Genomic DNA, 27,784 nt, shown 5'->3' on the forward strand with positions numbered 1-27,784 from the left:
AGGCATGCATGAATATTGACGTTAAATAATAGGAGGAATCCTTGAAAGGCTCTCATAATTTTCGTTGACATATTCAACGTGATTTTCTCTTTTCTATGACTAATTCAGAAAACATAATAATTGATTAGGAGAGGGAACAAACATCCGCTAGTTTTACTGTAAAAGTTTTCTATAAATATAAGCTACAAGAATAAACTCACCAACTTTGAAGCAAGAATACAAGAAAGTGACTTGTGCTACCAAAAAAAAAAAAAAAAAAAAAAAAAGAAAACCTTAATATATGTGTTCCCATATGGTTCATCAGTCATCACTAGCGAGGATATGGTTCAGTAATATTTGAAGGCTCATTTTGCGTCACGTAGACGGAGCTACTTTTCGATTCATCAGACTGATCAGTCAATCTCGTCAACAATATGTCTGATCGATCGTTGTCTTGCAAATAAAATGCAGGTCGTGAGGGCACGGAAAGTGTGAGAGAATGACTATTAAACATGGATACAACTGAAGCCACCGTCGGTCTGTCAACCACATTTTGTTGCACACAAAGTAAACCAATGTGGATGCATCTCATTGTTTCAGTTCTTGAACTTGTCGTCAACGTAGGATCTATGATATTTTGAGGTGTTTCCTCCATCCAATTTCTCCAGGCCTATAAAAGTTCAACAATATAGTTAAAAGGAAAATTCTTACAACTAGTTAATTTTTCTTTGGCAGGCAAAAGAGGGAATAACCAACTTGATCATGCTCATACTCACATAGCTTAAAAGGTCCTCTTCATTTTCACCATATCGAAAACTTCTAATCCTTTTACCACTAATAATTTCAAGAACTAACACACCAAAACTGAAGACATCAGTTTTGACAGAGAAACGTCCATGAATTGCATACTCTGGAGCCATATATCCACTGCGAGATAATATTCAGGTTATAAGAATGTACGTTTCTTTTGTAATGAAAACTTGAATTTTTTTTTAAATTCCACTGTAATCAAAGCACAAAACTAAAGTGTAAGATATCTTGCAATGTTACTTACTAGGTTCCCACAATTGTCTTTGTATCTCCTTGAGTTTGATCAATAACAAACAATCTGGCCATACCAAAATCAGCAATTTTGGGGTTCATATCTTCGTCTAACAAAATGTTGCTTGCTTTGAGATCACGATGAATAATTCGGACCCGAGAATCTTCATGAAGGTAAAGGATCCCTCGAGCAATGCCTCGTATGATCTTGTAACGTGTTTCCCAATCCAAATGCACATGATTGTTGGGGTCTAATAAAAATTGTTTACGTAGAATGAAATATGAGATTTTTTTATCTATAAGAAATGGGTAATGCTACACTTAGCACATATTTATACCATCAATATTTGTATCATATCTCTAATAGAGGTAGAGCTCACCAACACATGTGGGTCTCATTTCTATTAGAAATTTGGTACAAATGATGATAGAAATGTGATAAAAGTAGCTTTTTTTTTTTTTATTATAGAAATTACTATAAAATATATGACCAACAAGGAGTCTTTCATCTGCTTTCAAGCAAAATCCAAGGAGCCTTACTAGATTCCGGTGTTGAAGCTGAGCAAGCAACTCGACCTCGTTCTTAAATTCACGATCGCCTTGTTGAGAATTATTAGCCAGCCTTTTCACGGCTATAAGTTGCCCATTAAATAGCCTTCCCTGAATGTTTGACAGGAAAAAAAAAATGATAAGGAAACAATTGTTAAGTGTCATCTGTCTTGTGGAATTTATTTGATTTGTTACCTTGTAAACAGCTCCAAATCCACCTCGTCCAAGCTTATTTGCATCAGAGAAGTCATCTGTTGCAGATTTTATGGTTTCGAAGTCATATTGCAACGACTCCACCAAATTAACTTGATCTGAATTCTTGCGATCTGAAAAATAACAAATGTTCCCAAACTTTGGATGAGATAAATGCATTTTAATGATCAGAGTGTGACGATAAAACATGTTGAACTTATTACCTTCAACTTCAAGTAATTTTACTCTTCTTTTCCTCATTCTTAATAAAATACATGTGCTGCTCGTGATAATAGCGATGGCAACCAAAACCACAGTGATGATGATTACAATTTCTCTTGTATTACTCTTATTTGATTCTGAAATATTGTAAATCACATGCGTAGTTTTATCAAGAATCACACCACATAATTGTAAGGCATCGACTGCGTTTAAGCATATGCAGGGGACCTGAAATAGCAATTCATTTCAATACTAGCATACCTCCTTTGGGTGCTGGTGCTGGACCTGCTGGTGCTGATGGATCTGAAATATTTATTGACGAAGCAGCGGAAGGATCGAAGAAAAGACCATCCTCGTACCTTAAATCACAGCTGGGTTTAAGAACTCTTCCTACTTTTTTTCCACCGCAACATCCCGGAATAATTGAGACGGAATCTTTGAGGCAATTGCTGCAGTTTTGCTGGTTTATATCTGGAGTGCACTGGGCAAATGCATATATTGTTTCGGCATTCGGGACAGTTGCATGTCCTGCCGCAAATTTTTTAAGAGAATCCCCTGATGCAGCTTTCTCACTTAAAATACCCAACAAAGGATTGAGTACCACCTCAAACTGTTGAGCGTTTTCAGCTAAATTTGGGCCAGGCAAAAACTTAGTTGGGACCTTTTGCTCAATACCAAATATTACGTTGTACGAGTATCGAACCATACAACGCTCTCCCCATAGGATTGCTTCCTTATGATTTGAACAATTATGCAAGAGAATGTGACTGGACTCGTTGACGCAAGTGCGACAATCGCCAAGTGCAAGGTCTCCTCTGCATAATGCAATGGCATTGACTTTGTTGGAGTCTTGTCCCGCTGAAGAATTGTAGAACCCAGAGCTGCTTCGGGTGTCTGAGAAGGAGGAGAAGATCCTCTGGAGGTTGGAATGGTACATATCACCTGGTGTGTAGTTGCCTGCAGTATCAGAACATATCCAGCAGTATTCAGCTGCGCTAGTGCAGGTGCGATTGTCGAATTGAGCCAGGGTGGGAGCTAGAAGGTTGAAGATACTAGGAAGAACGAAGAAAAGCAATGATCTCGAGCAATCCATTTCTCCTGCTCAAGTCCGAAGTAACACGGTTGGGGTTTTGTGGCTCAATATAATTATGTTAGGATGTGGGTGGATGGATGGAAAAAATCCCACGTTTGGTAGAAGCGTATCAAATAATCTACTCGTTCAAATGGTGGCTAGCGTTGATTGCACCTTCTATATAATCAACCCACCTACACTGGAAGAAACCAAAAGTACAGATAAATTGGAAGAAACCAAAAGTACAGATAAATATAAATAGGTAACGACATTGATAGCCGCCGCTTGAATACACGATATTTAGAAAAATCAGTTGAAAAATTATGCCAATTGACTAATTAGGCTACTAAATGATGAAATTGAGGTTCCATCATAAAACCAATTGATGATATAGGGAGTAGCTTAAAACCATATAAGCATATAGCAAATCTTGTCCCTCATTGATGTGGGAAAACTCTCAACCCACCTCCGTACTTGTGGCGGATTTTCAAGCCTACACGTGGACAACAACTTGGTGAAGTGAAGTGCGTGTGACCGTTTGGCTTCACACGAGGACAACCCGCTTTGATACCATGATGAAATTGAGGTTCCACCATAAAACCAATTGGCTATATGAGGAGTAACCCAATACCATATAAGCACATAATAAACTTTGTTCATCACCGATGTGGGACAACTCTCAACACTAAGTATGCGCAGTATGCTGTTGCGGGCCAGGGAGTTTTAACGAAAAACCCGTGGTACTGTTCACTTTAACAAAAAATCATATTTTTACACTAAAAAGTCAAACATTGTACTATTCACTTTACCCTTTATTTTGTCTTTATCGTTAAAATTTAAAGTTTTCAAACCTTTTTCATTAGTTTTCTTTTGTACATATGTCAATCCTTACAAAAGTAATAGCAGGCAAAAGTGATTTTCGGGTGCCAAAAAAATCTTTGAAATGTCGTACATTGAATGTAAGAAACTTGGGCTAACTCCAAACCTATCGCCTAAAACCTACTTTAACCCCCGCCCCCACCCCCCACCCCCCACCCCGCTCCTATGGCCTAAAACCTACTTTGCCCCCCACCCCCCTATGGCCTAAAACCTATTTGACCTCTTCCCAACCCGAAAAATCAATTCCAACCTAAGTTCTAATTTTAATTTGGATCCAAAGCCAAATACCGGTCCAGGTGAAATGACGAAAAAGGGCATGGGTCACGTGTTGCTTTTATATGATTGTGCGCTGGTGTTGCCATCTTACGTGTGCTTTCCTCATCTTTCAACTCTTTTCAACACTTTCAAATAGGGGTGGGTTCGGTTCCGTTCGGTTCGGTTTTTGGCCGAAACCGGAAACCAAACCGAAATTAATGTTCGGTTCGGTTCAGTTCGATTTTTCTTTGGTTTTTTTTTGTTTCAGTTTTTTTCAGTTTGGTTTCGGTCCGGTTCGGTTTTTCACAGTAAAATTCAACCATTTCATTCCCTTTTTACTCATCCAATTTTACAGTAAATTTTTCACAACAATTCAACCATTTCATTCCCCGTGTTCTGTTCCTGAGGGCTCAGCCTGCAAGCCATCGTAAAACATGAGAGCAAGGATAAGCAAAGCTCGTTACACGACTTATTATCTAAGTAGCAGCTAGTGCAGCCACCATTAACAGATCTAAAGAAGATGCTATTATTATAGCATAACCCGCATGTCTGACCGACTTCTTAACTGATAAAGTTTTTCATGATTCATTTAGAGCAGTGACCATTAGTGTGTTTTGAAACTAAAAATATGAAGCCCACTCCTGAACTGTGCTAGACTCTAAAACCAAAAGGCGCATGTCTGACACTTTAATTGCATACTTCACTAAGTATAACAAGAATAAGCAAGTTACCTGGCCATCTGCAATTATGAACAAGACATGGTATTGGCCACCACTCTCCTCAACAATGGTCATGGCCTGTCCAATTACAGGTGCAAATGAAGTCGGTCCTGCCAAACATAATGATAATAATGTAAGATGATTGATTAGATGATATAAATGACCACGTCAAGAAATAAGTACTTGGGAAGCAAGGAAACCAGGTTCCCCCTGAAAACATAAAAGAGGCATGACAGCCATCAGCATTTGATTCATTGATTGATCTTCCAAGAGCACAGTGAAAATCATATCCAAAACAGATAATTAAATAAATAAAATATAAAAAAATATTAATTTAATTAATTCGGTTCGGTTCGGTTTCTAGACCATTGAAACCGAAACCGAACCAAAAGAATTCGGTTCGGTTCGATTTTTTCAATTCGGTTCGGTTTTTTTGTTTGGTTAGGTTTTTTCGGTTTCAGTTCGGTGTTCGGTTCGGTTTTTTCGGTTTCGGTTCAGTGTTCGGTTCGGTTTTTTTCGGTTTTCGATTTTTTGAACCCACCCTTACTTTCAAACACTCTGAACGACAAAACCACCGCTTGCTTCTCCACCAGTTCACCCAGACCACCGCAACCACTGCCACCACTTCACCCAAATCCAACGAAGGGTGCCACAACAAACATGTGTATCTTCTTGCACCACCGGTCTGCGCAACGTTTTCCAAAACCCGCTTGACTAAGGTAAGCGAATTTGGTGTTCTGGATTATATTGGAATTGAAATAGGTTTGGTTTCATTAACTTTTTGGGTTATTAAATTTGTATGCTCTGATTGTTTTGGAATTTAATTTGATTTACAAATTTCTGATAAAACCTCAACAAGAAATTTAGGAACATGTATTTTTTTTTTTTGGTCTTCTTTCTTTTGATTTTTTGGGTTTTCATCTAGGTTATTTTTATTAAGGGTGAAAATGTAATACAATTAGTAATATAGTTAGGTAGTTAGTATTTGGTTAAAGTAGTTAGGATTTCTATATAAACAGTATGTGTAATCTTCATTTGAGTTAGTTAATACAAATCCTATTTCTCTCTCTAAACTCTCTGTCTCTCAAACTCTCTGTATTGATCTTTCTTCTCTTCATCTTTCTTGTTGATTTTCTTTCAATTCCCAAATATTACAATGTAGTTAACAATTTTCTGAACATGCTCCATTTATTTTACACTTGGTTTCGTATACCCTGCAGAAGTCAAATAGATAACCTTACAGAACCAAAAGCCATTGAAATGGCGAGTGGCATATATGTTTATTTCTATGTTTTCAAATCTGGGTTTTAGATATTTTTCTTTGTTTTGGTTAATTATGGAATTTTGGCTCCCAATTTCTTAAAACTTTAGAATTTTTTTTGCTATTTAGTGTGAGAATATGGGTCCAAGATTGGATTCTTCCAATTTCTGGGCAGGGAAAACAGGGTGGTGACAGTAGAGAATTCCAACTTATTTGTGGTGGAAATCATAGTTTCATTTTAGATTTTCTTGTGGGCTTATGAAATGAGTTGGAATGATGTCTCATGATTATGTGAATGTTTTTTAATTTAGTTGTGAACCAGAACCTGGGTATCAACCAAGGACTGATTGCGGGAGGGTTCAAGTTTTCCGACGTGATTGTTAATTTCTGTAATTTAATAATTTTGAGTTCTTATTTTTTATAATTCTGTTTTTGCAGGAATTATTGTTAATTGTTATGTTGAATTTCAGGCACGAAGCTAGGAGAGAGTTTTCGTCTGCACCAATAAGTAAAAGATTCGATATTTTCACCCTGGAGACTCTGGATGGCATCTGTGTAGCCATTATAGGGTTCATAAGCGAGCAGAACACTATCGAAAACGGGATTCCTTCTGAGGTAGTACTCCATGTTTGCTAATATTGCTCTTCTTTACTGATTTCGGTTGACATTGTCAATGTAATTTACTTTTGAATGTTTTTAGGTACAAATTTAGTTTCGCCTGGATATGAATATATGCATTTGGGGGTTTTGGGGAATCACAAATCTTGGAGGTATTGAGTTTTGGGAACCGTCTTTTAATTCAGATTCATATTGGTGTGATGGAAATTTGAAATTTAATTTATGCGGTCATTTGTTTCTTCTCAGCTATCAATTTGTTGCTTGGAGTTTACGTTTTGTTTTGCACACGATGCCAAAAAGAACTAGGAGTAACAAAAACAATTAGATCGTATAAGATTATTCTTGTGGCATTCCCGGCAGCGGAACGTGGACGTTTTTGCTAGTATCACCTAAATATGCAGTTTATGATAATTTTGTTGACGTTCGCACTTGAAAGAAGAAAAATCCCATAAAAAAAAAGAAAACTAATAAAAAAAGTTGAAAAATTTTGAATTTTAACGATAATGACAAAATAAAGAGCAAAGTGAATAGTACCATGATTGATTTTTTAATGTAAAAATGTGGTTTTTCATTAAAATGAACAGTATTAAAAATTTTTCATTAAAGTTCCTTAAAAAAAAAACAGATGTCACAACTTTTCGTTAAAGTTCTTTAAAAAAAAATGTGGCCTTGGGGATTGAAAATTGACTGTTTAATCTTTGTCGTCTTCTTCTTCATGTAAGTCATGGTTGAGACGTCATCATGAATGGACAGGAGCGTAGAGTCGTGTGGAAATGAAGCCCTTTTCTTTTCTGGGTGCATATTTCAGCCAAACTTTGTTCGTTCTTGGTTTTTTCCATCAGACTTTCAATAATTACATCTTCATATTAATATTTAGTCTTCACGCCTCTTGGAAAAGGTTTGTCTTTGGTGGGTCCGGTTTGAACCTTCTTCTCCCAGTTTGTGGTCACAAATTTAAGGATGAAAAGAATTGGTTTCCATGGAAATATCAATAAATTCAACGTCTGAATATTTTAATATTAATATTGATATCACTGATCATTTCATACGACTATTTGGTTCATAACCAACAAATGATGGTCTAGCCATAATTTTTCCCCGTACTGCCGAGGTTTTTTTTTATAAAATGGTCTAGCCACAACTTATTACATACTTAAGATAAAGATTATGATCACTTACTTTCTTAATTATTTGTTATCAGAGCTTAAAATATTGCTCTCCCCTTTGTTACAAAATTAGGTGTTCAGAAATACACATCGTGTATCTTCTTATGACACGCCCCGACCCCGATATTCCCCGAATACCAGAATAGGCACGTGTTGGCCGACACCCGAGGGTGACGAAAGCCATTTATTGAGTGCAAATGCTGAAAACAAGGGATAGATAAAACTTATAAATGTAAAATAAAAAGGACTATGCATTTAAGGAACGTGTTCAGAGCACACATCTAATCTAGAACACTAAAAGAATTAATATAAATATTGAATGAACACAGAAGTGGGTCCTACACCGAGAGGACTCGAAGATACCGATGCGGAAGTGCCTGGATGTCAGGATTGTATGCCTCGATTCTAAGTCATGAAGGGGGCGCAAAACAAACATGAGTGGACCAATTTGATATATAAATAGTAAAACAGTTATCAACATACTAACCCCCAGGTTTTATGAAAACACATATATAATGATAAACATAGGTTTTCCAAAACCTAGCATGCCGTGCAATGTCTCAAATCATAACTTGTATATATAATAATCACTAGTGAATTGTCCGATAACCCCCAGGCCCCATGTCGGCTCCCTGTCTCTGAGCAGATAGTCAGAGGAAAATACACTTCAGGGCCCATGCCGGCTCCCAGTCCCTGTGCTAAATAGCCAAAGGAAACACACTACAGGCCCTATGCCAACATCAAACCATCGCCCAGGACGGACCGGAATCTATTCCTATGTCCCGTAGCGGAAATGACCACTAGGTAAATACAAAATCATTGAACATATATATATATTGAAAAGCAACTTCATAGTATAAAGTCATCCATCATCTATACTATAAAGAGGTGTTCGAAACATGTTCTAAATATTATATCGTTATCCATCGGATATTCTATAAGAACATGGGTTATAGTAAAAATAGTAATAATTCAAACTAGCCTTAGTAAGCATGTTATCTCAAAGCGTTTCATAAAACATAATCATTAAATCATGCCTTTCATGTATACATTTCTATTATTAAAACATGCATTTTTAGAAGGGGTCCACTCATCGTACACCGATGGTGCAAAGCTGTACCAAAAAGGTATAGTGGAATCACCGTTAATAATTGCACATATTCACATAAAAGAGTACATTTAGTCAAACTATATTCAAACAATTGAATTTGAGAAAACGGACTTCCAAAACGGGTCCAGGACGTCGAAATTAGCCTATAAAAGGTCCTGAACGAAACCCCGAAAAGTTAACTCAAAAAGTCAACTCTGATAGTTGATCGAGTCAACGTTGACCGTTGACCGAGTCAACAGTCAAGGTCAACTGGTCAAAGGTCAAAGTCAAATTTGGGCTTGGATTGGGTTGGGCTGAAAGAGGGTTAAGGGTTTTGGGTTTTAAACTAAGGGTTAATGGGTTTGGGAACTCAGATTGACCCAAGGCCTAATTTGCTTGGTTCTATACACACACACACACGGGCCTAATGCCCTAAATAGAAAATGGACCAAGGCCTTATTTCTATAACAGAAACTAAATAAAAACCTTCAAAAGGTTTTTAGGTTAGGCTAGAGGGCTACAGGCCCTAATCCTAATGGCCCGAAGGCCTTTTAGGTCCTAAACTAATTAATTAAAAACAAAAGAAAAACAAATGGGTTAGGGGGATTGGGCTAGGCTCACCACACGGGCCTAAGGCCCACTTGACTCAGAAACGGCCTGGAGGGCCTGGTTTCGCAGGAGAACACCGAAGCTTCAACAGTTCCGGCCGACCACCACACGCAACCCTAGACCTCGATCTAGGTATCAAAACGAAGAGCAAGACGATGGGAGTAACTATATACCTTCCTTTTGTCGTGAAACGGTCGGAGATGGCCGAAATCTCCCCCGACACCCTCGAGATCGCCGGAGATGGGTGTGCCTACACCCGAGGTGATTTCGTTCTTAAAACCTCCAAAAACACACATAAAACTCAATTAAAACCCAACCTACAAGATTCTAGGATGAAATAGGGAATATTTGAGGCTTACCTAACCGGGAAATAGGAAATCTCGCCAAAATTCCTTTTCTGGTTTTCTGGGTTTGCAGCACGGGAAAGAGGAAAAAAGAAGGATGAGATTGATGGTGATGATGGTCTTCCTCGCACAGGGGAGATGGTGTGTGTGTGTGTGCTTGCGGTGGAAAGAAGAGAGATATGAGAGAGAGCCGAAAGGAAGAGAGACAGGACAGACATAAACGAAGAAGAAGAAGAAGAAGGAAGGGGGTTCACGGGGGGAGGGGGGACAGAGAGAGAATTGAGGTGAGTGAAAGGGGTGCTGCCACGTGGCAGCTTGAGGGAGAAAGAATCCAATGTTTTCAGATTCTAATTTGTAGACAAAAAGGACCAAATTGCTAGATTTAAAGCATTTAGGGGTAATTACAAACATATATTTTTATAACTAAAGGGCGGGTGTTACAATCTACCCCCTTATAAAAATTTCGTCCCCGAAATTTAAAATCACTTGCTACACTGAAATACTCGAAAATAGTAAGAAGAATATATGTAATAAGAGAAATCAAGTCAGAGTGGATGCATCAAAGAGAATATGCCACACCGTCGCGAGCGGGTTGCAAAATCCTCTATCATTCCTCCAAGCTCTTACTTTCTTTCCCATCAGTGTAAAAGTAGAAAACATACTTTAATAAGATATAAAGTCGAAAACATATATTGACGTAAGGTCAAAAATAAATACGCAAAATACTATAGCGTCAAAAATAGATATATACTAACATATAGGTTGAAAACTCGTGCTGAACTTAAAACTGAAAATGAAAAACACTTTCCCAGAACATTTGAAATGACAAAAACAATAACTAAAGTAAAGGAAGTTAAAATACTTATACTGAAAACTAAGATTGAAAAATGAGAAAAGGTCTCGCCCAAGAATTCGTAACCTCACGTATTCCAAGAATAGATGTGTTTTTGGATCGAGTCCCAAGAATAACAAATCCAAAACTGTATCAGGTGTCGTAGATAGATCTTTCTGCTCACTTGCTCAATGAACCCAACGAATAAGTTTTCAATACCACAGTCGGCCGCCCGCGATATCGATCACACATTTGTTGTCTCGGTAAGCAAGCAGTAATTTCTTGAGGGTGCACAATTTCACATGTCGTAAATTCAATCATCCGAATACCAGTTCACAATACTCATCTGCTAACCAATGTTACATGTAGAAACTCTAGTACCATGTCGCAACAGTGCCATACCCAAATCAAACAAAACCAAAAACTGTTGTCGTAAAACTTTATCCAGCACCAAGCATCATATCATCCTCAATTCTTCCAAATGTGGCCAACTACTCCAATGTTTCACCAGTAAATAACCCCTTCGAAAACCGTACCTTAGGATTTAAGAGAAGTGGCTACCATGTTAGTAGTAGACCCAAAAGCTCGAGCCAAGTAAGCAGAAAACAAAAAGTCATCTTTCCCAACAAGTGGTATCTCTAGGGAGCTGTTGTAGTGCTTAATCCAGCTCTCCATTTTTGCTTAGTTGCAGATTTCTAGTCAAACAAGGCCAAATTTGGTGGAAAGAAGAACTCGCAATTGATCATCCTAACAACCAAAGAGAGCACACAACTTTTGAGAAAAGTGTAAAGATTATCCAATTCTCGCCTCGACCGTGCTGTAGTGCCATCTCAGAATGCACCAAACAGATCTACTAGAAGTGTTTCGACAACCACGTACTCACAAAATAAGGTTCGGAAGTGAATCAGTGGAAAGATGCGTTGAGACGAACACATATCATTGGAAAATAACCGATGTGATGCCTATGAATTCTAGTAAGATGGTGATACAATATGCTGACCTTTAGTACTAAAACCTTCAACCAACTCTTACTAAAAGATCGCTCGAACCTCACGCCTACGTGCTCTCGAACTAATAGATCCTGGTGAGAGGTAGTGGAAAGCTGCATTGAGGCGAACACATCACATCATCGAAAAGGTCTACCAGAGTAAGATATGATGGCGATAAATTGCAGCAAGATAATGAATGGTGACCATTCAATTCAGCGTGAAGATAGTGATGCAATCTGCTGATCATATGCACTACAATCTTCACTAGTCCCTTACCAAAAGACGGCTCAAACTTCACACCCACGTGGAACTCTTTCTGGTAAGTTTGGTAAGTTTGGTAAGTTTGTGAAAAGATTATGCCCCTAACATTCATGTCCAACTCGATAAGAATTAATCGCACACTTCCACCGAATCGATCGATTGTGAATTTCTCACTGATTGAGCGAGAAACCATGTCGAGAAGGCCGAAAGAACCTTCAAGAATTTAAGGATCAAAACAAGTCCATTAAGTCTAGAGTACAAGATATTGCAATTTGAACGAGAAACCACGCCGAGAACAAACGTTTTTTTTTTTTTTTTACACCCTTCGTGTAATGTCCCGGCATGATCCAGTTCACATTGAGAAACAAACAAGCGAAGGAAATGAAGATGCAGAAATAGAAGTCACTGTTTATGATTATTTGGCTAATCATCACAATAAGGTTGATGGGTTTCTTAGCCAAAAAGGGAAACAGGTCTAAGATCAAGAATAGTTAAGAACTGTTAATAAGATTTAACAAGGCCAAAAACATTTCGCAATTCACGATACTTTGTGAGAGCTGCTTCAAAGTTCGAAAATTAAACATATAACCTCTAAATCAACAGAATGACGAAGAAGAAAGATACAAAACAGCCTGAGTACGCATGCAGTGACACGATTGGCTACCTTAAAATGATGCCTCTGAGCAAACCAAGGCTCAATGAGTCCAGAGAAGTTCAGAGTAAAGTTCGATCTTCGTACAATGAGGAATATGGTAGAGTCTTAAGCCATTACACTAAAAATTACAAGGTTGAACAGTTAATGGACAAGAACATTAGTCAGTTGAGCTACAAACAAGAGGCTAAGTTCACCTCTACCGAAAAGTTCGTGGACAAGGCGCTAGGGTTTTACCACCGAGTACCAAACCCAGGTGAAGTTCAAGGAGTCTAATTATCCAAACAAGATTGGATCTTCATCATCCAAGTCTAACTACAACAACAAGAATCGCAACTCCATTTTGGGGAATGAATAAGAATATCGTCTGCTACCGGGGAGTTTCCCAAGAAAAGCAATTAATGTAAACGAAGTCAACACTCGAAGAATTTGATGTAAAGCTGACGGTCAAAAGTTAAGGAACTTGACTTCGTCATTGGAGTAATAAAAAAGGTTATCGATAGAACAATCGTCGAGAATTGTTATAAAGATTCACACGAATTTCTTCAGTGGTAATAAGTCTGAGAATATTGATTTGCTCCCACTAACTACCACTTACTAGTCGTCATTACAACTAGCACTTACTCGCTTTCTCTAACACGCACTTCAAATGTTTCGAACAATTTCCAAGAGATATGACTCTGCTCGCCATTTCCTAGGGAACGCATGTTGCAGAGTGGCATCGCCATTTCGGATCTACAGCTGATCTTGACCAGACTTCCTCAAATTGAGATTTCTAAAACATGTCGCTTCTAAGTAACACCGACTATACCCGTCATTCCCAGGGAATGCACGTCGTAGAGTATCGATCCGATGTTGAAAGTCGTCCAACAATTCAAACACGTCACCGATGAGGCATAATCCCGATAGGAATTCTTGTAATTCAACCAGAATGTGACAATTCAAACAGAGAAGATTTGCACAACTACACCAAATGGCACCAAATCCGGAAGTCATGACATCCAAATGATGTCAAAACCAACACATTACTAGAGTAAGAGAAGATCCTAAGTATGCTCTGAACAAACCACGCTCTGATAACAATCTGACACACCCCGACCCCGATATTTCCCGAATACCAGAATAGGCACGTGTTGTCCGATAACCCCCAGACCCCATGCTGACTCCCCGTCTCTAAGCAGGCAGTCAGAGGAAAATACATTTCAGGCCCCATGCCGGCTCCTCGTCCCTGTGCTAAATAGCTAGAGGAAACACACTTCAGGCACTATGCCAACACCAAACTGTTGCCCGGGACGGACCGAAATCTATCCCTACGTCCATTAGCAGAAAGGACCACTAGGTAAATACAAAACTATTGAACATATATATATATTGAAAAGCAACTCCATAGTATAAAGTCATCCATCATCTATACTATAAAGAGGTGTTCGAAACATGTTCTAAATATTATATCGTCATCCATCGGATATTCTATAAGAACATAGGTTATAGGAAAAATAGTAATAATTCAAACTAGCCTTAGTAAGCAGGTTATCTCAAAGCGTTTCATAAAACGTAATCATTAAATCATGCCTTTCATGTATGCATTTCTACTATTAAAACATGCATTTTTAGAAGGGGTTCACTCACCGTACACCAATGGTACAAAGCTGTACCAAAAAGGTATAGCGGAATCATCGTTAATAATTGCACCTATTTACATAAAGGAGTACCTTTAGTCAAACTATATTCAAACGATTGAATTTCAGAAAACGGACTTCAAAAACGGGTCCAGGACGTCGAAATTAGCCTATGAAAGGTCCTGGACGAAACCCCGAAAAGTCAACGTTGATCGTTGACCGGTCAATGTCAAAGTCAACTCTGACAGTTGACCGAGTCAACAGTCAAGGTCAACTGGTCAAAGGTCAAAGTCAAATTTGGGCTTAGATTGGGTTGGGCTGAAAGGGCCTTAGGGGTTTTAGGTTTTAAACTAAGGGTTAATGGGTTTGGGAACTCAGATTGGCCCAAGGCCTAATCTGCTTGGTTCTATACACACACACACGGGCCTAATGCCCTAAATAGAAAATGGCCCAAGGCCTTATTTCTATAACAGAAACTAAATAAAAACCTTAAAAAGGTTTTTAGGTTGGGCTAGAGGGCTACGGGCCCTAATCCTAATGGCCTGAAGGCCTTTTAGGTCCTAAACTAATTAATTAAAAACAAAAGAAAAACAGGGGGATTGGGCTAGGCTCACCACACGGGCCTAAGGCCCGCTTGACTCAGAAACGGCTTGGAGGGCCTGGTTTCGCCGGAGAACACCGGAGCTTCAACAGCTCCGGCCGACCACCACACGCAACCCTAGACCTCGATCTAGGTATCAAAACGAAGAGCAAGATGAGGGGAGTAACTATATACCTTCCTTTCGTCGTGGAACGACCGGAGATGGCCGGAATCTCCCCCGACACCCTCGGAATCGCCGGAGATGGGTGTGCCTACACCCGAGGTGATTTTGTTCTAAAAACCTCCAAAAACACACTTAAAACTCAATTAAAACCCAACCCACAAGATTCTAGGACGAAATAGGGAAGATTTGAGGCTTACCTAACCGGGAAATAGGAAATCTTGCCGGAATTCCTTTTCCGGTTTTCTGGGTTTGCAGCACGGGAAAGAGGAAAAGAGAAGGATGAGATTGATGGTGATGATGGTCTTCCTCGCACAGGGGAGATGGTGTGCGTGTGTGTGCCTGCGGTGGAGAGAAGAGAGATATGAGAGAGAGCCGAGAGGGAGAGAGACGGGATAGACAGAAACGAAGAAGAAGAAGGAAGGGGGGTTCACGGGGGGTGGGGGGGGTGGGGGGGGACAGAGAGAGAAGTGAGGTGAGTGATGCTGCCACGTGGCAGCTTGAGGGAGAAAGAATCCAATGTTTTCAGATTCTGATTTGTAGACAAAAAGGACCAAATTGCTAGATTTAAAGCATTTAGGGGTAATTACAAACATAAATTTTTACAACTAGGGGGCGGGTGTTACATCTTAGGAATTAAGTCTTGTAATATATATAGCTTCATGGGGTAACATTCTTGACAATTTTGTAGTGATCTTTCTTTCGTGTCTATGAAATAAGATAAAGAGTTTTGCAACCAGTTTCTATTCTTTTCGTGCGTTGATATGTTAACTTTTTATAGTGCAAGTTGGCCTAAAATGAATCGTAATTCCAGTTCTATTCATCGAGTAACTTGGTTTCAGTTCAAAAGCAGAGATCAATAGTCGATAGACAGATAACACCCCCATGGAAATAAACAGGCATAACTGTATAACCTGAGAAGCAATTTTACTAAAAACAAGCACCAACATGAAGCAAGATACAAAAAGATGAATTGTATAAAAAGTATGCTACCATTGTTGGTTTTGTGGCTCAATTAATTTGGGCCTTTATCATTTGTAAGCCCAGCAGCCAATTTAAGGGGCCTTGCTTTTTTGGTCCATGTGAAAAGCCACGGGTGTGGATAGGGTTTTTTTACAAGGCAGCAGCAGCCGCCATTAGCAGATTAGAGAGGAGAGAGCAGCCGAAAAAAATAAAAGGAGGGCTGCTGTTTTTCTATTATTTATTTGTGCAATCATTCATTCAAAGAGATTGTGCTACATTTTGTGGCTTTTGGGAGAGAAGGATTTACTATGTATTTTCTTCTTCTTCATTTGTTATTGGGTGTGTATGTGAGTTTTGGAGTTTGAGAGTTGAATTCTATTTGTAATTTTCATTTTGATATTAGTGGAACTTCCTTGTCGTTTCTGAATTAGACGTAGGCTTACGCCGAACCAGTATAAATCTTTGTGTCATTTGGATTATTTGTCTTGTCATATTTTGCTGTATTAGCTTATTGGTTTCATATTTGACGCTTCCGCACAACAACCATATGGTTCAAAACTAGCGAGGATATGGTTCAGTAATATTTGAAGGCTCATTTTTTGACACAAGGATGGGGAGGTTTTTGGATTCATCGGAGTCTGTCATCGTGGATATGTCCGGTTCACCATTGTTTTGCATATGAAATGCAGGTTTGGAGGATACTGAAAGTGTGACAGGTGGTAAAATGTAATTTACCTTTCAAAAAAAAAAAAAAAAAAAAACAGTTCCATCTTAAACAACTATCTAGGAATCAGGATATACTTCGGTGATCAAATGAAACCTAATTTTCTGGTGCTTTGACAGAGCTGCTCTTAACCGATCCGACTCAGTTGTCATCACCTCTGAACTAATGTTCCATCCGAAAGACATGTCAGATCCAACGCTACCATGCCTGAAAAATGCTAGTTGTGAGGGTACCGGAAGTGTGACTGAGTAACTATTAAGCATAAGAACAATAGCATTCATGGTTGGCCTATTAGCTATATTTTCTTGCACATATGGTAACCCAATGTGGATGCATCTCAATATTTCATTTCTTGAACCATTAGACAATGTGCGATCTATAAGATTTGAAGATGTCCCTTCACACCACCATTTCCATGCCTGCAACGATTGTAAAATTTGTAGAAATATTATTAGGGGATTTACTTATATTTCTTGGTTGCAATATGCACATTATTTTAAGTACTTACATAGCTTAGAAGATCTTCAATGTTCTCTTCATGATGAAAGCAATTATTTTTCTGTCTGCTTACTGTCTCCAAAACTAAGACACTAAAATTACAGACATCTGACTTAACAAAAAAGTGTCCATTCATTGCATATTATAGAGCAACATATCCACTGCATATCAAAAACAAGAATAATGTTGTTTTTGTCACTAACATATTGGTGGATTATTGACATAGATTAACATAAATATAATATAAGCCATGTAACCTCGTCAAGTACTTACAAGGTTCCCACAATTCGACAGGTGTTGCCTTGTGTTCAATCAAGCACGAACAACTTTGCCATGCCAAAATTTGATATTTTGGGGTTTATTTCTTCATCTATCAATATATTACTAGGTTTGAACTCAATATATATATAACTAGCTTTGAGATCATCATGAATAATTCTTAGCCGAGAATCTTCATGAAGGTAAATGAGTCCTCGAAAATGCCTACTATGATTTTGTAGCACCTATTCCAATCCAATTGTGCACATGTTCAATTAAAAACAAGGTTATAATGTTGGGTAATGCTAAAGAGACCAACTATTTCGACCAATTTTTGTAAATCATATGATATGGTTGTTGATTATTGGATTATTACTGAAGTAACATGCTTATTTTTTTTTTGGTGACATCACATGATTTACAATTAGCTTGTAGCAATACATGTGAGCACTGAGCAGTATATATATATATATATGAACCGTAGAGAGTTTGCTTTCTCCACAAGAATCCTAAGCCTAGCTAAAGACTGTATTATTTACTTGTTGCCTTTCAGTTGCACGCAGATGAACTCATCTCATGTGTTTATGCTGTCATGAGCTATATGTACATGTGTGTGTGATTGGCCAGCATCCAGATCAAATTCAAATATAGGACATGCATGAGGAATTAATTGTGTTCTACTATATGAGAAAACATAGGGTAGGTTTCTCATAACTTCTAATAAAACACATAATTTCAACCATTTAATCATCAGATTTTCATATTTGTAGGTACAGACATGATGTCATGACATGTGGACTACTAGTTAGAATGTTTGACACGTGTTGAGATTCTCTCCGGATCTTTATGTCTGGAGCCAAAAGACTCGAAGATCCGAATCATTGACAAGAGAGAATTAGAGAGATCCGGACTTATGGTTTTGTGTGAGGTGGGTCAATAAAATTGGCTAATGAAAATAGCAAAATGTAAAATAAGTGATCCAAATCTCCATAATGATGTTAGTGTTACAGTCTAGACCCTGCAATTACTGGCATGTAGGTTAGTCCATATGTTTTTTGTACTTTCTTTTCTGATGAAGGTTTCTCTATTCTATGTTCTTCTTTTTTTCTTTTTTTTTCCTTTTTTTTTGTTAATTAATTTGTTTATTCTATGTTCGTGTCTTGATGTTCGTCGCTTTATTTAGTGTGTGACAGACAATGCTTTAGTTTTGAACCCCTTTAAGTTTCTTTCCATGTGTTTTTGATAGAATGATATGCTAGTGAATTTCACAGCATATGCTTTTCTCAAATCCACGAAGATAATAAGAAAGGGTAATTACATTTTACATCTTTCATATTTAAGTTAGTTTTAAAATGGGCTATTAGGTTTTATATTTTTCAAATTGTATTGTAAAATTTTGAAATTTTATCAATTTTTATCTCATATATGTCTGTTTGAATGTCCATTCCTCTGTTAAATTGATGACATGTCATATGTGAGAACTATTTCTAGGCTGGCATAAGTATAAGCCACACTTGCACTTTTTGGACCAAATTGTATGATCAATATTCGTTTTAGGATCGATTTAGGAGAAGTCGAAGCTCAATAATGAGATATTTTTGTCTTTGTGAAGCAAATATGGCTTACACGTTAGTCCATGATGGATCTCAAACTTGCAATGCCATCAATTTAAGGAACATATATGTCCAAATAATTTGAAAGTATAAATTAATTGATTCGGTTTCAAATATTATGAGAAAATTGAAATGTAAAATGTTGTTGGCTGGGATCGAATTAGGTCGCCGTCAATAGGCAAAAAGCGGAAGTCCTAATTGGTTGATAGATTAACTTGATAAACCCCAATTCTGTATGTCATGCATGCATGCGTGCATGTTGGTACTTTTTCATCGGCAGGACTTTACGAATTAGCACCAAAGCTACACCATTTAGATCTTGAATGCTTTACATGAATACCAAGACCTGAGGAGATTTGTTTTTGGTCGGTGAGGTAAGCAGATATATATGATGCAGGCGGAGGATGAATAATAATGAATTTCTGCTGTTTGCGTCCCTTGCCCACTTGAACCCTTCCAGTTAGTCCTTTCTAATATTGATTAGGGAAAATAAGCATTTGCCTCATTACTATATAAGTAATGTGGTGTTCCACCTTGTGTTTTAGACACACTAAAAAATTTCTCCTCTTATGGCACCTTGTGCGCGTTTAATTAGATCTACATACAAGGTTATAATATTTGTTGTATGTTAATTATGATAAAATTTTGAGATAAAGCTAAAATGTACAAGAAGATGTTGAAGCATAATACCAAATATGATGTAGTCGAGACTTGCATTAGGAACAAACTCATAAATAAGAAGCCTTTCAACTCCTTCCAAGCAGAAACCCTTGGAGCTGTGGAAATAAGAGGAGCACGCTGTTGGTATATATAAGGATCTAATCCTGCTTGGATTAGGAAAGTATTGGCTTCCTTTTTCATTAGGAAACTTTTCCTTTTTTTTAAAGGAACTTTAACGAAAAGCTTACGGTACTGTTCACTTTAACGAAAAACCACATTTTAATACTAAAAAGTCAATCATGGTACTATTCATTTTATCCTTTATTTTATCTTTATAGTTAAATTCAAAATTATCAAATCATTTTCATTCGTTTTTTTTTTTTGTTAAATCTTCCCCTTCTGATTCTTCCTGGTTAGGATAGGTAATTTTCCTTTTAAATTTCCAATTCCGTATGTGCCTGGGTTGGTCTCTTTACGGCGTGGCCCGTATACGTATTCAGTTGGGCTCCTTTTCGAGCTGTAGAATTTCTTTTGGGCCTCCGTATGAATCCGTTTTATGTGTTCTTTTTGGCTGGATGTTCTAGGTGTTAAGATTCCTTATTTTATATATATATATATATATATATATATATATATATATATATATATATTTTTTTTTTTAACTCATGTGTTGAGATTCTATTGTTTGTAAAGGGATTCTCTCCGAATCTCTTCCATCAAATTCTCTCCATCAACTAATCTGAGCTTTTGAAATTTGATTTAACGGCTAAAGTTGTTATAACTTTTAAAGTGGACCCGTGTTTTTAGTCGTTGGATCAAATTTCAAGGGTCTGAATTAGTTGATGGGGAGACTTTGATGGAAGGGAACCGGAGATGATCCCTTTCCACTATTTTATTGTTACCATCGAACATCACCACTAGACATTTCATCCTCACGACACACATCTTGTTGCCAATTAATAACACATCTAGTGGTATTCTTCTTGTAAATATTTTGTTGTATTAAAAACAAATATTAGATATATTTATTCAAGTGTTAGACTTGAAAATTCGCCGCATGTGAGAAGATGTGTTGAAAGAGAATCTCGCATCGGAGAAGCAATAGACATTGTATGTGCTTATAAATAATATGACTATTTTTCATATTGTCAATTAATTTTAGAGAATTGTTATTGACACTCTAAAAATCTTATTCTACACTCCAAACTTTCTATATTTGAAACGAAAAATACACTTGTGAGGAGTGTAAAATGAGATTTTTTAAGTGCCAATAACATTTCCCTAATTTTATAGTAAAACCTCAACTTTCTTCACTCTCCCCCAACCCCCACCCCTCCTATATGAGGACGTGACATGGCTATCCGATTAAATTACATGGTGACATGATGTATATGCATTTATATACCCAAGTTCCGGAACTCAAGAATTTACCTTATACGGACGGTCCAAACACATTTCCATTTTAGCATCGTCTCGTATACAGTTCTACCTAGCTAGTGAATTAGTATTTTACCAACAGGAAAAAAGAAAACTGATCACCTTGGGTAAATAGTATAAAACAGAAAGCTGGATGCTCTTTTTTCTAAACAAAAGCAATTCAAAGTCCGAGCCACTTGCGCGATAGATCTCATATGTACTGATTGGAAATTAAAGTATATAAAAAGTTGAGAATAAGTAACTGAGCTACTCTTAATATTACTAATTGTTTCAAGTCATGTGGAAATGAAGGTTTCTGGGTGGAGTTTTCAGCCAAACTTTGTTCTTGCTTGTCCTTTTCTTTAAATTTTCAATCAATTACATCTTCATATAAATATCCACGCGTCTTGGAAAAATGTGTATCTTTTGTGGGTCTGGATTGAATTTCTTCTCCCAGTTTGTGGTCACAATTTTGTGCGTCTGGATTGAATCTTCTTCTCCCAGTGTGTGGTCACAAATTCTTGGAAAAATGTTTTCTTTTGTTGAATCTTCTTCTCCCAATTTGTGGTCACAAATTCAAGGATGAAAGTATTGGTTTCTTTGGAAATATCGACATTGAAATGTATTGATATTTCAAGGATGAAAGTATTGGTCACAAAATCAACGTCCGAATATTTTCGATATTGATATTGATATTACTACCTACCATCGAGGAAATGAAAATTATTTGGTTCAAAAGTAACAAATGATGCTCTAGCCACAACTTATTACATACGTAGGATAAATATTATGATTAATTACTTTGAATTATAATCTAATCAAAATCGTTTAACTTTTTAGTTTTTATTTCAAGATCATTTCTACAAAAAATAATTCGAAACGTAATTTATTTAGTCATTCAAATGTATCAAATAAATTAACGGTTCATCATTAATCGTTTAGTCATGATTTATTTAATGTATTTGAATGACTTAACTATCTTCATTTATAAAAATAATTTTTAAATGCAACTTAAAAATTAAACGGTACTAAATATGAAATTCTTACCGTTAATGTATCAACTAAATCATTTGAATGTATGTATGTGTGTGTGTGTGTGTATTTCGCAATTTATGTGAGTCATCACTTGAGATTTCCTTGAACCAAGTACAAACTAATATCACAGGCGGTCATTATCTAGTAATAAATCTAAAAATATACCAATCCCATACGCACAAAGAAAAAGATGTCTTTTAAATTTCCTTGTGACATAAGCTTGGATGTCTGTGACATAAGCTTGGATGTCGCTGGACATTTTCTAAGGGGTACCTCTCAACTTTTTATCATTGTAGCAACTTTTGATCTATCATATGTGCAACGATACTTTGCGCTATCATGAATATTTCGTCGCTTAAAGCGTATTTACCTGACAAAACCATAAATTTGTCGTGCAAATGTCGGAAACTTTAAATGACGAATGTTGGAAACAAATTCGCGCATATCCGCGGATGGAGACAAGAACCCAGTCAAACTATCCCATGATCTTCGATGAGAGGAGAATGGGGTTGATTGGGAGGGGGTGTGTGTGTTTAAATCGGGGAAGAATTGCCTACATATCTCCAAGAAGGAGAATTCACCCATGGGTGTAGTTCTATGAAAGAATGGTGTGAACCATCCTTGACAAATAGCCCATGACGAGATGTGAGGAGATGAGTTCTCCATAGACGTGCCTACGCGTACTTGAGGAAGAGAAAGATAGGTAAAGGAGATGTGTTTGTTCATATATGGTAGTCTTGTAGAGAATAAAGTGATTGTCCCCCGATAAATATACAAGCTAGTGTATTTATAAAGATCTTGAAGGTCCTTATAGTGAGAGTAATCTTCATCAAATCGGGAGATCTAGTGACATCTTTCTTTGCTCGATGGTTGAAGGTTGTTGAATTAGTGGTACAAAAGGCTTGCGGATTGCATGGATGAATATTGGCGTTAAATAATTGGAGGCAATCTCTGAAAGACTCATAATTTGCGTTGACATATTCAACGAAATTTTCTCTTTTTCTATGACTAATTCAGCAAACATAATAATTGATTGAGAGAGGAAATAGAGATCCACTAGTTTTATTGTAAATTTTTCTATAAATATTAGTTACAATTACAAACACACCAACTTTGAAACAAGAATACAAAAAGATTTTAATGTCTTTCATGATATATAACAATGCTGGAGTGGATTTGACGTTGTTTAATTAAAACAAAAAACAAAAATATAACTTATGCTAAACAGAAAAACATAAAAAAAAAACCTTATTATATGAGTAATGCTACACTTATAACATTTTTCGTACTACATTTGTTGTATCAACTTTCTTATAAAGTAAGACCCACCAATACATGTCCCATCTTTATAAGAGAAGTTGTACAAATATGGTATAAGTAGCATTTTTATTATTATATATAGCATAATACTTGAGTTCCCCTAATGGGGAAATATGCATACTTCTTTCAAATGATGTAGCAAATAAACTTCATAATCGGAACCGTTCAATTTCTTAATATTAATTTAAAGATCATTCCAACAAAGAATGATTCGAATCAGTATCGATTAGTCATCCAAAAGTATGGTACAAATCGACGGTGTGAGTACCAAGTAACATTTTCATAATTAACCGTTTATTTATTTGATATATTTGAATGACTAATTGTTAGATTATTTAATATCCAAAGCATGGGTTATATGTATGGGTTATTGTGTAAAGTATGGGTGTTAGAATATTAGTGTGTGAAGCATGGTGTGTGATGTTCATCGGGTGACTCACGACATTCTCCACTTGTATAAGTTCTCTTTCTTGTAACCTTACTGATTTCAATACAAACAATTCTTTCAAACTATCACATGGTATCAGAGCAGGCTTCCTAAAGAACCTGTTCTCTGAAATCTTTTGAAATGGAAGAAGAAAATATACTTGCTGCTTCATCCGAGAACATCCTTGGTTCTTCATCAGTTTCTTCAAGTGAAGCTGATGGAAATCCCAATCAACGTCTTTGTTCCATACTCCTAACTGAGTTTAATTATCTTCCTTGGTCAAGAGCTATTACTTTAGCTCTTGGAGGAAGATCTAAGCTTGGTTTCATCAATGGAACTATCGTACCTCCTGAGGTTGGTGATTCTAAGTATGAAGAATGGTTCTGCAAGGATCAGCTCGTCATGTCCTGGTTGCTCAACTCAATGGGCCCAAAGGTATCAGAAATTTTCAGCTTTTCAGAATCAGCTTTTGATCTGTGGAAGGCTGTCAAGGAGATGTATGGAAATCAAAATAATGCAGCCAGGATATTTGAGCTGCAGAAGAGTCTCTCTGTTCTGAATCAAGATGGAAAGACTTTTATCGAGCACTTGGGAAGACTGAAGTCTATGTGGAATGAGTTGAATCTCTATCGGCCTCACACTACAGACCCAGCAATCCTTCTTAAGCAGGCTGAAGAAGACAAGGTCTTTCAGCTTTTATCCAGTCTTGACTCTACCTATGAGGACCTGCGAAGCCACATATTGATGAGTGTTGAACTACCATCTCTCAATACTGTGTGCACTATCGTTCAACGAGAAGAAGCAAGAAGGAAAGTTATGAGTACTAAGGTTGGTGATCCTGAGTCCAGAGCTTTCGTTGCAAGTGACAGAAGGTTTGAAGGAAAAATTTTCAAAGGAAAGAAAGGAGAGATGCAATGCAGTCATTGTGGACAGAAGAATCATCTCAGAGACACTTGTTGGGTGTTGTATCCACACCTTAAGCCTAACTTTTCCAAACAAACCAAACCTGGTCGCAGTGCAAATCAAGTCTCTCGCTTGCAGACTGCCTCAACTGTTGGGAACTTCACATCTAATCCCTCAGCCCTCTTGAGTGAGTTCTCTTCCTTCACTCAGAAGAAAGATGAAAGCAATCTTCATAAGGGAAACAGTGAAGCTAGCACCACTGAATTATTTGAGCAGTTCGCAAAATTTCTTCAGACAAAGGTGTCATCTTCCGTTGACATGTCAGGTATTCTGAACTCATTTAGTGCTGCACTTGCTTCCAGAAAACTTGCAAATGTTTGGATAATAGACTCTGGAGCGACTGATCACATTACAAATATAAAAAGATATATGCATGACTTTAAAGAGGCAGTTATTCCACAATTTGTCTCTGTTGCTAATGGAACTGGTGTATCAGTTTTGGGTGAAGGGAAAGTCAAGTTAATTGATACTAATGTTGAATCAACTGCTCTATATGTGCCCTCCTTTCCATTTCAGCTTCTGTCAGTAGGAAGGTTGACAAATTCCTTAAACTGTGATGTTATATTCTCGCCATTCAATGTGATTTTCCAGGATCGTATCACGAAGAAGAAGATTGGTGAAGGCATGTATAAAGATGGCCTCTATATGCTTTCATTGCAACCTATTGAAGCTAGAGGTCTTCAAGTTGGCTTTTTGAAGAATCATCTATTATGGCATAGACGATTAGGGCATCCCTCTAATCTTGTGCAATCACATCTCTTCAAAACTTCAGAGAATGTGATGACTCAAGATTGTGAAGTTTGCCATTTTTCAAAACAGACGAGGTTGCCTTTTGATGTCTCATCAACCAAGTCATGTAAACCTTTTGAGATTGTGCACTCTGATGTTTGGGGACCTGCACCCTTGGTTTCTTTTGATGGTTTTAAATACTTTGTCACCTTTGTGGATGATTTCTCAAGATGTACCTGGTTGTATTTGTTGAAATCAAAAGATGAAGTTATTAATGTGTTCCAAGAATTTCACAGTCTTGTTACAAATCAGTTCTCAACCCAACTTAAAGTCTTAAGGTCAGACAATGGTACTGAGTATATGTCTAATGCTTTTACTCAATATCTAACTTGTCATGGAATAATTCATCAAACGAGCTGTGTTGGTACTCCGCAACAAAATGGAGTAGCAGAAAGAAAGAACCGTGATCTACTGGAGAAAACTCGATCACTTATGCTTCAAATGAGTGTACCCAAGAAATTCTGGTCCCATGGGGTTCTTACTGCTGCATATGTAATTAATAGGCTTCCAAGCAAGGTTCTCAAATTCAAGGCACCTCTTGAAACACTTAATGGCAGGAAAATTAACTTGTCTCACCTTCGAGTGTTTGGATGTGTCTGCTTTGTTCATATTCAAACCTTGCATCGAGATAAATTGGACCCTAGAGCTGTAAGGTGTTTGTTCTTAGGGTACTCATCTGTTCAAAAGGGATATAAGTGCTATGACCCAAAGCGCATGAAACTTTTGGTGTCTAGAGATGTGGTTTTTGACGAGAAAACTCCTTTTTTTGCTAGTACCAGGGGTGAAGATCTTCTGGGGGAGGAGGACTTTCTTGATCAAATCCACACGCCAATTATGGAAATCAATGCACTGCCTCATCATTTTTCAGTTCCAGATCAACCAAGCAACAATGAAATGTCGATTGATCCAATTGAGTGTAATTCATCATCTGACATACTTGTTGATAATGAATCAACTGAAGACACTGAACAAAATCAAATTTCGTCTGAGGAGAACCTTGCTATTACTCCTGAAGTGATCACTCCAAGGAGAAACCCTAGTAGAAATCGGGGTAAGCCAACTTGGTTTAAAGATTATGTAAGTTATACCTCAAGACATCCTATAGAAAAATATCTTGAATACTCAAGAGTATCTTCGTCTCATGCTGCTTTCCTAAGCAAAATTTCAGCCTCATCTGAACCAAGCTCATTCCAAGAAGCTAACTCTCAATTGATCTGGAAAACAGCTATGGATGAGGAGCTTAGAGCTCTAAATGAAAACAAAACTTGGAGCATCACCAAGCTACCTAAGGGGATGAGAGCTGTGGGGTGTCGATGGGTGTACAAAACCAAATTTAAGAGTGATGGTTCAGTGGAGAGACACAAAGCTAGATTGGTGGCTAGAGGTTTTACTCAAACTTATGGCATTGATTACAAGGAAACCTTTGCTCCTGTGGCAAAGATGAACTCGGTAAGGGTGCTTCTCTCGGTTGCTGTCAACCATGATTGGCCCCTATTCCAAATGGATGTTAAGAATGCCTTCCTGCATGGAGAACTTAAAGAAGATGTGTACATGCAATTGCCTCCGGGACATCCACAAGAAGGAGAGGGCATGGTTTGCAAGTTACACAAGGCCATTTATGGCCTCAAACAATCTCCTCGAGCTTGGTATGCCAAGTTAAGTTCTGTGTTAGAGAACATTGGTTTTAAAAGGAGCAATGCAGATTCCTCACTATTTGTGCGAGATAGTTCAGCAGGTAAACTTGTCGTTCTCATCTATGTCGATGATCTCATTGTGACTGGTGACAGTTTGACAGAAATTCAGCGACTTAAGGGTTTTCTTCACAAAAAGTTTGCAATTAAAGATCTAGGAACTCTGAAGTATTTTCTAGGCATTGAAGTTGCTTCATCTAGTAAAGGCTTGCTCTTGAACCAACGCAAGTACATACTCGATTTACTTCAAGAGTCCAAAATGCTTGAGGCAAAACCAGTGGCAACCCCAATAGCTTGCAAAGAGAAACTTGGATTAG

At 37.5% G+C, this 27,784-nt stretch overlaps 1 protein-coding gene and 1 long non-coding RNA gene across 4 annotated transcripts; both read right to left on the bottom strand.

Moving 5' to 3' along the window:
* Window positions 1-151: 151 nt before the first annotated feature.
* On the bottom strand, window positions 152-3,221 carry LOC126585201 (cysteine-rich receptor-like protein kinase 26). Its single transcript, XM_050249622.1, has 7 exons — window positions 2,245-3,221; window positions 1,986-2,120; window positions 1,765-1,895; window positions 1,516-1,680; window positions 1,034-1,335; window positions 756-906; window positions 152-649 (listed from the first exon to the last, which is right to left on the bottom strand). The coding sequence occupies exons 1-7, from the start codon at window positions 3,074-3,076 to the stop codon at window positions 311-313; spliced, it is 2,055 nt and encodes a 684-aa protein (XP_050105579.1). The 5' UTR covers window positions 3,077-3,221; the 3' UTR covers window positions 152-310.
* Window positions 3,222-9,073: 5,852 nt separating this feature from the next.
* Window positions 9,074-15,543, bottom strand: LOC126585208 (uncharacterized). Of its 3 annotated transcripts, none has more exons than XR_007610362.1 (3): window positions 15,311-15,543; window positions 14,543-15,231; window positions 9,074-9,243 (listed from the first exon to the last, which is right to left on the bottom strand). It is a non-coding gene; the product is annotated as an uncharacterized LOC126585208 (long non-coding RNA). The 3 variants fall into 3 exon arrangements; XR_007610363.1 differs by lacking the exon at window positions 9,074-9,243 and adding an exon at window positions 9,255-9,467 and having other exon boundaries at window positions 14,772-15,231; XR_007610361.1 differs by lacking the exon at window positions 9,074-9,243 and adding an exon at window positions 13,882-14,065 and having other exon boundaries at window positions 15,125-15,231.
* Between the last annotated feature and the right edge of the window lie 12,241 nt (window positions 15,544-27,784).

Source organism: Malus sylvestris, chromosome 10 (genome assembly GCF_916048215.2).
Source record: "Malus sylvestris chromosome 10, drMalSylv7.2, whole genome shotgun sequence".
Lineage (NCBI taxonomy): Eukaryota > Viridiplantae > Streptophyta > Magnoliopsida > Rosales > Rosaceae > Malus > Malus sylvestris.

Bases quoted from the DNA above. Each gene is read 5' to 3' on its own strand.
- LOC126585201 (XM_050249622.1), bottom strand. From the start codon at position 3,076: ATGGATTGCTCGAGATCATTGCTTTTCTTCGTTCTTCCTAGTATCTTC. The intron at 1,896-1,985 runs GTAATAAGTTCA...GTTATTTTTCAG, and splicing joins AAAATTACTTGAAGTTGAAG to ATCGCAAGAATTCAGATCAA. The intron at 907-1,033 runs GTAAGTAACATT...ATTATCTCGCAG, and splicing joins AAGACAATTGTGGGAACCTA to TGGATATATGGCTCCAGAGT.